The sequence below is a fragment of the Myotis davidii genome, unplaced genomic scaffold, assembly GCF_000327345.1.
Source record: "Myotis davidii unplaced genomic scaffold, ASM32734v1 scaffold238, whole genome shotgun sequence".
NCBI classification, from domain to species: Eukaryota; Metazoa; Chordata; class Mammalia; order Chiroptera; family Vespertilionidae; genus Myotis; species Myotis davidii.
The window spans coordinates 5083598-5096817 of record NW_006293779.1 but is presented as its reverse complement, the minus strand read 5'-3'; the positions used below and the strand labels follow the sequence as shown (position 1 = coordinate 5096817).

At 52.2% G+C, this 13220-nt stretch overlaps 1 protein-coding gene across 1 annotated transcript; it reads right to left on the bottom strand.

The window, feature by feature from the left end:
• Positions 1-812: 812 nt before the first annotated feature.
• MPV17 (MpV17 mitochondrial inner membrane protein) lies at positions 813-11506 on the bottom strand. The gene is made up of 8 exons (XM_006767456.2): positions 11423-11506; positions 10877-10951; positions 4086-4201; positions 3808-3900; positions 3622-3717; positions 3351-3383; positions 2984-3036; positions 813-1772 (listed from the first exon to the last, which is right to left on the bottom strand). The coding sequence occupies exons 2-8, from the start codon at positions 10944-10946 to the stop codon at positions 1703-1705; spliced, it is 531 nt and encodes a 176-aa protein (XP_006767519.1). The 5' UTR covers positions 10947-10951; positions 11423-11506; the 3' UTR covers positions 813-1702.
• Between the last annotated feature and the right edge of the window lie 1714 nt (positions 11507-13220).

Here is a 13220-nt window from a genome sequence, read left to right as displayed (position 1 = left end):
TCCGGTGGGTCCCTGGGGCGGGCTGAGGGCGCCGGGGAAACACGGGGTCTGTCCCGGGACCGCCGCCAGCTTATATAGCTCCAGGGCCGCTCCGGCTGACGTCAGCGAGGGACATGCACCGGTTGTAGAGCAATGACGGTCGCGGCTTCGAGTCCAGCGGGTCCCCCGAGGGGCAGGTCTCTGGGGCTTACGCTGGAAGCGACAGCGGACTCCAGGGAGCAAGGCGCTGGCTGGGGCGGAAAGCTTGCTCTGGGCGCCATGAGTCGTCCACCACCGAGAACAGTCTGCAGTGACTAGGCCGGTCCCCAGACCAGGCCAGTCCGCCAGTCTGCTCTGGCACAAGAAAGGGCGGCCGGATCGTGGGGCTGTCCGTGGTGCTGACCCTGCCTCCGGCCCCCAGAGGGGTCAGCGGCATTGGGAGCATGCTGTGCTGCACAGACCGTTTTGTAAACTGAGGCAACCAGGATAGCACAGCCGGCACGGAGCCATCACCATGGTACCCACCCAAGAGGCAGCTGAGTTGGCCAGGATTCTTGATCTTACTCCAGCCCCAGGATCTAAATTCTCGGGCTGACTGGGCACCATAAAAAAAGATTTCTGGCCTCCGCATACTTTGAGACCATAAAAAGCTGACCCATCTCTTCTGCTTTTGCCCCAGAGCGGTAGTTCAGTCTGTTAATTTTTCTCCTGGAATCACAGTAGCACCATCACTGTATCTCTGACTTCCTGGTTAAGATCCCTTGGTAGAAAGTAAGGAAACATGGTGTCTTAGTCCACTGGAGCTGCTGTAACAACAAACAAACAAAACTGGGTGGCTTATAAACGAGCGTTTATTTTTCATAGTTCTGGGGCCTGGGAAGTCCAAGATCACGGCGCCAATGAACTTGGTGTCTTCTGAGGGCCTGCTTAATGGGTTAGATGGCACTTCCCTGCTGTGTCCTCACAGGCAGCTTTTATAAGGGTACTAATCCCATGAGGGCTCTGCCCTCATGACCTTATCACTCCCAAAGGTCCCACCTCCTAATACCGTCACCTTGGACATTGGGTTTTCCACCATGTGAACTTGGGGTTATACAAAAAAGTGCAACCTCTAGGACACGGGTTCAACTTTCTGTTCTGCCACTAACTTGTGCTGTGGACAGGTCCTCACTTCTATGGACCTCATTGTCTTCATCTGTGAAGACTGGGCTTGGTGGTCTCTAGGCTTTTCTTTCCATCTCTAGAAATTGCCTCCCTAGTATTTTTCTGTTGGGTCTTACTCATTGCCTCTGCAGGTTCCAGATGACATTTTTTATAGAGGTACTGGATTCCATATTTATGGAAGTACCACATAAAGAGTTTGAGGGGATCCCCAAAGAACTGGAGCTACACTAGGGTTGGAAACCGTTGGAGAAACAACTGTATCAATGAAGAGTGGGGATAAATGGCATTTGCCAGGATATAGGCATAAGCTAAAGTTGCCAAGATCGTATGGTCCAGCAAATACTTATGGACTGCCTATCATGTGGCGGGCATGGACCACAATAAAGATTTCAGTGAATTCAAAAGGAGTCCATTTACATTTTAGAGTGAAACGGGCCATTTCATAGTGCTGACCCCATTATGTTCTGACCAGCAACCAAACCCCATGAAAACTGATGTGACCACTTTGAGGAGGTCATCTGACCATTCCAGGGTCGAGCTGCATCACTGCAAGGCAAGCTTAGAGCTGATGCGCCTTCCAGGACAGGTAGGAGTTCCAGATAACAGCAACACACTGCACAACAGCCAACCTAAGGAACAGGAATGGCATCGTGAAGAGGATGGATAAGGAGACAGCAAAGGGGGAGAGACAGGAGAATGTGATGGAAGAGGAGGTGCTATCTCTGAGAACATCCACATTCAGATCACCTTCCTCTAGCCCTCTACGGAGGGGTGTGTGGCTCAGACCAGAGGACAGCCAGCTCAGGGCTGGTGCTGTCCCAGAGCTGTTTCCTGCACAAGAGCCTCGAAGTGAAATGCCCTCAGCAGCCATCTGGCCTTGCGTGGCTCTTGGTCGTGCCCCTGTGCAGGCTCCTTCTCAACACACGTACCTATGCACCTTGTACCAGCTGAGAAGACCTCGTCTTCAAAATGTACTATCTGCCATTGAAAGTGCCTTCTTCTCTATTTTACCTTGTTTTAGTTTCAAAGACTGTTGCAAGGACCCTCATGTTTAAATCTTGGTTCATTAAGTCTATATTCCTTTTAGCTATGCTATCCATGCACATTTTGACCATGTCCTCTCTTAAGAATTTTGTATTTTTCCCTGTTCCCAAAGCCCCCTCACTTCCAATAATTTCAACTAGTCATCTTGAATTCGACTTTGTTAAATTGTAGTTTCAGCAACTACCTTTATTATTAGAGTAAAATAGTATTTTGCAGTGGACTAACCTGACCTGTGGACTAAACTCATCTATATGACTCTTTGGCCTACCTTTCCGTCTAATCTAGGCTGCAGCCCCTAGGTACTGTCCCTGCAGCAAGGGTGGAAGCTCAGGTGGGATGAGCCAATGGCTGTGGAGCAGGACCCTCCCTGAGATGAAAGGTCAGTGGGAAGATACTCAGGAACCTAGGAGCTCTGATCAGGGCAGAGACTTCTGGGGCGTGTAAAGTAGCTCAAGCCCCAGCCGGCTTGCCCCTATCAACCCTTGGACTGAAGGGTCCCAGGTTTGATTCTGGTCAAGGGCATGTAGCTTGGTAGCAAGCTCCACCCCTGGCCCCAGTCAGGGCACATGCGGGAGACAACCAATAGATGTGTCTCTCTCTCATCAATGTATCTCTATGTCTCTCCCCCTCCCTTCCACTCTCTCTAAATATCAATGGAAAAAATATCCTCAGGTGAGGATTAACAAAAAAACAAATTAAAAAAAAAAAGTAGCTCAAGGTTGAATGAAAATCTCTTTATCTATAACTGTTCACAATGTGGCTCTCCCTTGAAGGGTAGGGTAGGGAACTGTCATACCTGTAATAAAGGGGAACCAGGTAGAAGTTGGCTAGCTGCACAGCAGGCCAGAGCTACAAGAGAGAGAAGGTCAATGTTGGGGGGCTGCCTCCATTACCCGACCCCATCCCGAGTGAAATGGGCCATTTCACAGTGCTGACCCTAATAAGTTCTGACAGCAACCAACCCCCATGAGAACTGGCCCATGTCCAGTTGTAAACAAAAACCAGCTGAACAACTGGGTGACTGCTCCCGAGTGTGCCGCCCGCACTGGGAATGAGAGAGTAATCCCAACCAAGGGGTTTATATGTCAGGAGCACCCCCAACCGCTGGGCACTTCTGGACTCAAGGAAGCAGGAACACAGGCTGCGGAGGTGCCAGCTCTTACATAGTAGTTGGCGATGAGGGCATCAGGATAATCCTAAGGAGACAAAGAAGGAAGAAGTTACTTGCACTTCCATGCAGCTCCTGCCTCCCAGTTCTACCATACAGACTTCTGTGCAGAGAACACATATCTTCACCACACCTCCCTCACCCCTCTCCTCCAGAGCTGGGGCTCTCCCTGCACATCCACCTGTCTTATCCCCATGAAGCCTGCCTCCTTGCCCTGGGCATGCCAGCCGGACAGCCAGAGATCGCCCCACACCTGCCCAACTCACCCGCTGGAGTTTGGCCCAGTTGTCCTGGGCTGACAGTCCATTGAGTGCCCCTGTCAGTGAGAGGAAACTGCCTAGAAAACACGGGGCAAAGCACCCCTAGGGAAGAGAAATGAAAATGCTGTGAGCACCTAACCCCCGCTGTCCGATGCAGCTCACCCTTCTCAACCTCCCTTTCCTTCTGCTCACCTGGTCCAACAACATCTTCTTTAGAGCATCCACCTTGGTGGTGCCAGGGATGAGCCGGTCCAAAACCTTGTACCAGCCTCCTACTACAGGGCCCTGAAAGTCAACCCCAGGGAGGGGGCAGGGATGCAGTGAGGGAAGCAGTTGGCTTTTACAGAACACAGCTCCTCCCCCAAGCATTAGAAACCAAATCCCAGGACAAGCATATACTCAGGTTAGCGTAGATGTGCGAGAGGCCACGGGAAACAGACCAGCAGCAGCCCTGCTACGGGCGAACTTACCACAAAACCACAGCCCAGAGAGGCCATGGTCAGGGTCCGGCTAATCTGGTGTTTCCGCAGACCTCGCCTCTCCACCAGCTGCTGTGAGATAATGTCACCCAGGCCCATCAGGGACCCTGTGCAGGGTACACAGGTGTTGTCAGGACACCTCCCGGATGGGCTGCCACTCCATGGGGCTGGATAAGCCTGCCGACTGAATGAGGCTCTGGGACTCTGGGCCCAAGGGCTTATTCTGGTCAGTCCCTTGCTGCTGCTTCCAAGTTCTCCTCTCCCAAGGAAGGGGACCCCTCATGTGTGTACTGTTAGAAACTGTGATGAGCAGCCCTGAGCAGGGCAGGCCCGAGAACTCTGCACTGAGCAACCAAGTGAAGTCAGAGTCAGAAATTAAAGCTGGAGGAAGGAGAAATCTAAGGTGCCAGGGGCTGAGAACCTGTCAGAATCAGAAAGGCCTTCCACATAACTTAGAGGTATGGGAATACAGGCCTGCAAACTCACATATCCAGTCAGTGGCGGAGCCCAGGCACAACCAGGTGGTTTGGTTTACTAGACAGTATTCTTTCCAGGACACCACACTATGAATAATAGGTCATGTGTGGAATGGTAAGGAACCCTGGTTTTTTTCCCCAAAGCCCAAGACAAGACCCTGGTCAATGTCCTTCACCTTGGTCTTGGGGTCTCCAGTTGTGGATAACAGCAAGAATAACTCTTTTTTAAAACATGAGTGTTTGCCTTGACCGGTTTGGCTCAGTGGATAGCGCATCAGCCTGCGGACTGAAGGGTCCCAGGTTCGATTCCAGTCAAGGGCATGTACCTTGGCTGCGGGCACATTTCCAGTGGGGGGGGTGTGCAGGAGGCAGCTGATCCATGTTTCTCTCTCATGGATGTTTCTAACTCCCTCTCCCTTCCTCTCTGTAAAAATCAATAATATATATATATATAAAATGAGTGTTCAAATGGCCCTGGTTAGGAAGATGACTGGCTGAGGTGATAAGAGTCCCCATAGGGAGGAGTCCTGGCCACCTCTTAACTCAATCAGGTAAACCCAATTTCCCCACTCACAGTCTCAGACTGAGCTGGCAATAGGTATTATAGCCATTTCTCCCCCAGCTTCTAGACCCGTTTCCTGCCCGCCCCTCCCTTCGCTTGCACGGATACCCAGCTCTAAGCAGCCCTTGTCAGACGCCCATACCAGAGACCAAGACTATTTACAGAGCCCCCCTTCAGCTATGGTGGCGTGATGGTTTCTAGCAAATACACTTATAGATATAGGGCTGCTTGAGAGTGACCGTATGATCTCCAGCTCGCCTGTCCATCTCACGGAGTAATGAGAGTCCCCCTCCAGCCCCGTAGCCACCACTGTCCTTGTGCCCTCAATCAGCACTGGGCAAACACATCCTTCAACCCTTTCCTTGGCTGGGAGCTGGCTCTGACGTCCGTGCTGGCTGCACACTCACTGCTCTTCCCCCGCACCCTCTGCACAGCCCTGCCCCTGCGCAGCCTCGTCACAGGCCGCGGGGCAAGGCTGAGAGCTAGAGCTGGGACCCTGTCGGTGACCGAGGCTGCCGGTCTCAGCACGCCCAATAAGACAGCCCTGCCTCTCCTCTCCCTGAAACCCCCACAGTGGTGGAGGTCCTTCCCAGAACATGACTAGTTGCCACCTGCCAAAGGACAAGGACAGGATCCTAGGCATCTTTGTTCTCTCATCCTCAGCCATACGTAACCGAGCCCCTGGCAGGTGCTCAGAAAATAAAGCAAGGAGAAATGTCAAATGTACTGCCCCAAACAGGCCTGCTCTGGGAAAGGGCATTCCAGAACTCTAAAGTCTAGCCCAAGGACCACGTGGGGCTCAAGGTGTGAGGACCAGTGGAACTGAAGGCTTGCTCCCCTAGTTAGCACTTAACTCCCTATGCCCCTCCCTGACAACTTGGGGTCACCAGCTGCACTCCCAGGCCGGGGAGGGAGCCACTGTGGCCATGCCTAAAGGGAAGAGTGACCCTGAGAAGTCCCAGGAGGATGGACAGAAAGGCAGGCACTTGTTAAATGAAAAGACTGACAGCTTAACATTCTCCTGGAGCAAGGTGTTTAGAGTTTACAAAGGGCCCTCACACATTCCGTCCTCTCAAAAGGTCTGGGAGGTAGGGGCCCCACATCCACTTGTCTTTGAGAGAAGAGGGACTTGATGGGAAGTGGAGCTGGGGGCCTGAACCCAGGCCTTCTCTCGAGGAGGAACAGGAGGGCCAGGGAATTCCCAGAATAGGCCGAGACTTGGCCATCGGGGCAGAGGGTGCCAAAAGGCTCCTGTGGCTGTTACTCGCAGGGGGTTCCTGCCTTCTGCCAGAAGCAGGCCCTGGAAGCCTGCATCTCAAAGATACTCCTCTGTTTTTTACTCCCTAGAATGTGAGACCATCTGCTCCTTGTCACCTGTGGGGAGCGAAGCGAGATTCCTGGGAAAGGAACTGTCACAGAGACAGCTGTGTGTTTCCACTCTTATGCTTGCCCACTGTCAACAGCAAGCTCAAGGCCGGGCAGGAATGAAAACCAAAGTCCCAATTCTAGCCCCATAGTTGGGCAGCCTTTGAGAGAGAGAGATTCCAGGCTCCTGACCACGCACACCAAACCCCAGACACCCCGAGTGATAGGGCAGCAGCAGCAGAGGTGGTATGTAGCTCAGTAGCCCCGCCAGTTCTGTCCATTTCAGACAGGACAGGACCGAGGTTCCCTTCTGCCCACAAATTATCGGGCCCCTGGGCCTCAGCAACTCCAGGGTGGTCTGTGGCTTCGGTCTCCGCACAGAGCAAGGCCTACACTTCTGGTCCGAGTGACTGAGCAGGAAAGGCTGACATTCAGATTCCGTATTCCATCTTCCCCAAGCCCAGGTCTGGGAGCACTTTTAGGCATATTTGGTTGGTCTGGCCCTCCCCGTGCTCTGGCCCTCCAGCCCCAGGGGGTTGGGACTAGAGGCCTGCAGGAGACATACTGCCTGAGCCCTGACGGGGCAGGGTGAGGGGCTGCTGGCCAGTGATGCCCAAAGCTGGGCTGGGCACAGAGCCCAGCAGGCAGACGTTGGTACTGGTGTGACATCATACCCCTGGGTAGGTGCCAGTTCTCATGCCGTCACTCGAGACCGGATTCAGCAGAGTGGGGGCGGGGGGGCGGGCTGCCTCTGAGCACAGAGGTAATTGGGACCACTCCTCTGTCCACTAGTGGAAAAGCCCCAAGTTTTATCCCCTCTTCCTAGGTCCAGGTGAGAGTAAGTTCTCTATTTTGTTCCTCTCCTGGCTTTTGTGCATGGAGTCTTAGGGGCAAGAAAAAAAGTGTTAATGGAAGAGAACAGGCTGGGGGGCAGAAAGCTGGCATGAAGGGCAGGAAGCGTGTCCTTGCGAACAGGAGACCCGAGCTGTCAGGTAGAGCTGCTGGTGTGGGGCCAGTGGTGCTGTTGACTCATTCCTCCCCAGAAGCCTCCAAGTCAATAGCTGCCTGGCATAGGGGCTTGGTCTGGCAGAGCCCAGAGGGAGCTGGAGCCCCGCAGAAAGGGGCGAGTGCATCCTCTGGGATTGGTCTGAATGTCTTCCCCATTCCTGACCTGGACTATCTATCCTACGGCTAGAAAATGAGACCAGAGGGTTCTATAGTGTAGACCAGCTGGGGCTACACTCAGCATCCTGAGTCCCCAGGAGTCTCAAGTACGTACAGGGCAGTGCACTGGCAAGCGCCATAGGTTCTAATGCCAGCTCTACCATTGATGATGTGGGACCTCAGTGCATGTCCCCCTCCTTGCCTCACTTTCCTTTTCTGTAATATCAGGGGCTGGACTGGATGAGCTCTTACATCCTGGTTCAATTCAGACTCCAGGGAAACCAGTGTCTGCAGAAGCTCAGCTGCTCCCACAGCAGGCCCAGGTTGGCTAAGATGCATGGAGTTGGGCCTTGGGTCCTCTGAAGACTGGAAAGGCCCTTAAGAAAGGATGGGAGAAGGCGGACTCAAATTCTGCAAAATACAGCAGACCTTTGCCCAGGCCGCCCTGTTCTTGACTCTGGCTTGGTCCAAACTGAATGTATCAGACACTTCTTTTGAACCATTTCAGATCTTGATTCACTTATCTTATTCCAGCCATTACAGCAATTCAACCTGATAGATTCTTGCCTATACCACATCAGGGGCTGCACTGTGGATGCTCTACTTGGGGACCATGCATGTGCAATTTGGTAGTAAATGGGCATTAACATCCCACATGGCGAACCTTTAACCAATGAGTTGGCAGCTAGTGGGTAAAGGTTTCTCCTTTTCCCCAGTCGGTTTTAAGGGACTGAGCAGCTAGGTGCCTTAAGCAGTGTCCAATTTAACAATGTGTCCTTATATCAGCTCTCCCTCCTCCTTCCCCCATGGGCCCTTATAAAGTACTTGCACAGAAGTTTCAGGTTCTGCTTTTTGAAGAACCAAGGCTAAGATAGTGGTCCATGTTCAGATTATTTTTAATGGATTGGTTTTAAAGAGATGAAGGGAATGAGATGGAGAAGCATCAATTCATCGTTCCACTTATTTATGCATTCATTGGTTGCTTCTTGTATGTGCCCTGACCATAGATCAAACCCACAACCTTGGCATATCAGGACAATGCTCTAACCAACTGAGTAACCCAGCCAAAGCTCATGTTAAGGTTTCTGGCAAGTGGAACAAACCCAACCCAAATACCTCTATAAAAAGAACTGCTTGCCCGGCCAGTGTGGCTCAGTAGTTGAGCGTACACCTATGAACCAGGAGGTCACGGTTTGATTCCCCATCAGGGAACTTGCCTAGGTGCTGGGCTCCATCACCAGTAGAGAGCGTGCAGGAGGCAGCCGATTGATGATTCTCTCATTATTGATGTTTCTCTCTCTCCCTCCCTCTCCCTTCCTCTCTAAAATGAAGAAAAAAAATATTTTTAAAAAAGACTAGCTTGCTGTGCCTGGGTTGCCAACACTCAGAGAACACTCCAGGCCAACCCCTGGAGCCTTAAAGTTTATTAACAGTTTTAAGTCTCTAAAGCCTTCACAGAGATAATCCCTACACTTACTCTGTGAAATCATATAACTAAACTCAACTTCTAAAAGAGGAAACTGAGGCTCAAAGAGGTTTATTGACTTGTTCATGCAGCTACGACTAACTGCTATGGCTCCGAGATTCAAATCATGGTGTTCTAATTCCAAGTCTGAAATCTCTACTGTTTAGGAACTACTGTGCTGGGATCTAAAAGCAACTTGGTGAGCAATGTCCACCTCCTCACTTTCCTTTTAGTTTGATGCAACTGAGCAGCAGGCAAGAGAAGTCTGAAAGGTTTGGAAAAGCCTGAGAAAAGTGCTACCCAGAGGTTGCTTCGGGGCTGAGCTGTTGGCACTGCCTCAGAAAGACTGCAGGTATGGAGCCACAGGGCTGTAGCCCCACAGACAAGCATGTACATGACTAAGCTACATATCTGCACTTGGGCCCCTTGGAGCTCCAACTCCTGCCCTGGTCAGCTGCAGGTGCCTTGAGTAGGGACTATCCTTCCCTCCTTATTCTCCCCCCGCCCCCCTATTCTTAATGGCCAAGAAGGGGAACCTTCCTTCCGGCAGCTAGGGGCCCTGAGGGAATCGGAGGCTGGGCAAAGGGCCCAGAGTGTCAGTTCCCATCACAGCCACACAGTCCAGCATGAGTCACCACACACGCAGCCAGGTGAGTCATACAGGCTGACGGACACTCTGAGGACAGGACATAGGGTGGTTGGGCACAGGAGGCTGGAAAGGGGGCGGAGGGCAAAAGAACCCGCCTTTTGGACAGTCCCCCAATGAGGTGTCTAGTGCTGACGTGAAGCTATTCTAGTATCAGGATCGCTGTTCCATCCTGGTTTTCAGTTTACTCCCCCCCAACTTTCAAGTCTTCCTCTCAGAAGCCCATGTCCTCATTAGAATCCTGTTCCCTTCCTCTGAACATGGCAACCCCCCATCTTAACCTGATCACTCTTGTGCTGCCCCATAGTCACACTCCTTACCATTCTTCCCCCTTAATAACTTATCTCCATGCCTCCCTTACATGAGCTAATCGACAAAACGAAAATGATAACAGTAACAAATGCAGGTAAGTCACTGGGTTATCTTTGTGAAGTTGCTACTTAATCACTGGATTTGGAGTAAAAATAAACCTTTGGTTAGTATATTGTTTGGGGATACGTACATAGGTAGTAAAACCATGAGAAAAGCCAAAGGATGATATAAACAGAACTCAGGGCAGTGGTTGTCTCTTGGGAGTCAGAACGAGGGACAGGTGCACAGGGGGTCTCACAGCTGGGTACTCATGCAGGAGTGTCCGGTTTTGACACTGAAAGTGTACTTACATGTCTTCATCGTTCTTTTGTGTGTTAAGATGTATTTCACAATAAAAAATACTAAGGAAAACAACACTTATTACCTCTGTAACCTAATGGGGATCAAGTAGTCCTAGCTCATCACAGAGCTCTGTGGGGACAATGCGTGTGACCGTGACTTACTTGCACACCCTACAGTGTCAGAGGACCGTGTGTTACGATTAGTTTTCTAAGTAAGGTAAGGCCTCCTGGGCCAATGCCTTTATCGTGAGAGATGACTCCTCGGATCCTACCTGACAGCTAGACCAACTATGCATATCCCTTCCCTAAGGGGACCCACCCTCCCAACCAGACAGGGGACAGCCAACTCTGCAAGGGGGCTGGACCGGAGGGACAAGTGAGGGGGGCGGGGCAAGCGCCTGCCTTCCAATCAGCCGCCTCTGGCCCCGCTCGGGTCCCAGGGCGCACTCACCGGCCGTCAGGACCTGAACTTTCCACGGGTGGGCATTCAGGGCCCGCTGGTATGCCCGCCAGAGCGCCATGCTTCCTGCCGAGCCAAGAGGAGGGGTTCAGCCCACGGCCCGCCCACAAGCAGAGAGACGCTGGGCTTTCCCTGGGGCCCATCCCTCTCCCCCTCCCGCTCCCACGGTCCACCCGCGAGGGGCTCAGGGGGATGCCTCCTGGACGGCTTCCGGTCAGAGGGTAAACAGGAAGGCCGCGGGAGACTGTGAAATGCTGGCGGCAGCCTCCCGCCACCACACCCCAGCCCGGGGGCAGGGCCACCGAGGGCCTCCGCCCCACGAGGCGCTGCTGAGGACGGGCTCGCTCCGGCTTTCCGCAGAGCCTGGCCGGTCCCCAGGTTCGGACGCTCAGTCGGAACCAGCCGCATCCTTCCTGAGTCCAACTCCACGCGGGACACAGGGCTGGTCCCCCCCGGGCCTGGGATGACCACGTGCGCCGTGGGCGTGCGTAGCGCGCTGAGGTTTGAGCTGCTCCTGGCGGACCCCGGACAACTCACCTGCGCGCGAGCTCAGCCCTCCACGTGACCTGGCGGGAGGCGGGACTTCCGCCTTGAGCCCCGCCCCTTCCGCCTGGCTGGGCGGAGGCTTTCCCTCGCGGCGGGCGCAGGGATGGGCGGACTGCTTCGTCACTGCTGCTCGTGGACAGCGGTCAGCTCGGCCGGAGCGACGGGTTTTCCCACCTGACTAAGCCCCAAGCCGGCCTGGGCGTGGCCCCGCCGGTCACGCTTCCCACCTCGGTCGGACCCGGTCTGCTTCTGCCCTCCCGCCCCCGCCCCGGAACTGGCCAGGGTCCTTACTTCTGTCTCCGTCTGTTTGGAAACTACAAGCCAGTTAAGCGCGTGTGTCATTTGTCTCAAGGTTCCTCTGTAGCCGCAATTGTGAGCTCCTGAGTGGGTGGGACTGGGTATGTGCATAGCTGCCTTCCTCATAGCAACTACTGCAATGCTTCGTCCACAACAGCCTTTAGGAGTGCTGCATAAGGATGACTCCCTCATTGGGATTGGAGCCTTACGAAGTTTAGGTAATTGTTTCTTTTTTAAAAAACATTTTATTGATTTTTTTGAGAGAGGGAGAAACATTGATGAGAGAGAAACATCCATCAGCTGCCTCCTGCACGCCCCCTACTGGGATCCACCGGCAACCCAGTCATGTGCTCTGACTGGGAATCAACCGGCAACCTTTCCGCAACCTTTCGGTGCCCGGCAGGACTCCCAACCCATTGAGCCACACCGGCTGGGCTAGGTACTGGTCTCTGAACTAGTGGCTGGGCAGCCCTGGTTATCACCAGACTTGAACTTATGGCTCTTTATCTGTAAAATAAGGGCGTTGGACTTTAACAAACTGGGCTCCAGTTTTACGGGTTTATGTTTGTGAGGATGGCTATCCCTACAGATTCTTCTTTATCTCAACTTGTTAAAAATATATATATACTTATAGTTCAACATCCTCCTTAGGGAGGTAGAAACTCTTCCAAGATCCTTGGCAGTGGATTTGTTAGCCTCTGCTAACTATATCCACGAAGCCCACACTTCCGGAGGCAGCCATGTCTGATTGTTTTTCAGGCTCTCTACCTGGCTAACTGCAGCCCCAATATACTCAATTCCTATATGATTAAGGCAGGGAGAATCCTGTCACAGATACTGGAATAAGGAAGCAAGAGAATTCAATGTCGCAAACCTTTAACTAAAACCTTTTACAAGCAAAACACCATAATAGAGTGGATTTACACTAGTAAATAGACTAAATGTGGCAGGTTGGAAAGTTGTATTCTAATGTCAGACTGTCCAGGTTAAAATCCCAGTACCATCACTTAGTTCTATGATCTTCTTCAGACTGGTTAACTGCTCAGAATCTTACCTTTATCAAGTAAAATAGAGTAAAACCTGCATCATATGATAAACTGACATATGCAAAGTATCCAAAATAGACCAAGTGCTTAATAAACACGTTTATCCTCCTCCTTTACTTCCCTCGTGGGGACACATGGAATAATTTTTACTGGAGAAATCTGGGAAGCCCCTTAGTGAAGGTAGAATTTGAGCTGGGATCTTGAAGAGTGCTTAGGTGGAGAAGCTGGAAAGGGACACTCCCAGAGGAGGGACTAGTGTGAGGACAGCCACAAGGAGAAGTGCAGAAACCTCTGAATAATATAAAGTGGGTATATTGGGAGGGAAGGTTAGAAAGGGAGTGGCCTGGAGAGGAAGGGGTTTATGTTAGAGAAAGCAAGGCTGAAAACGTCTTTCTGATTTTCTTTTGGAGGTCAAGACGGGCTGACACTCAGCAGCAGGGTTGCCA

Coding starts and splice junctions, on each gene's coding strand:
- MPV17 (XM_006767456.2), bottom strand. CDS start 10,946: ATGGCGCTCTGGCGGGCATACCAGCGGGCCCTGAATGCCCACCCGTGG. Junction 3,037..3,350: donor CCCTCATCGCCAACTACTAT/GTAAGAGCTGGC, acceptor TCTCTCTTGTAG/CTCTGGCCTGCTGTGCAGCT. Junction 1,773..2,983: donor CTGGTTCCCCTTTATTACAG/GTATGACAGTTC, acceptor CCTGTTCCTTAG/GTTGGCTGTTGTGCAGTGTG.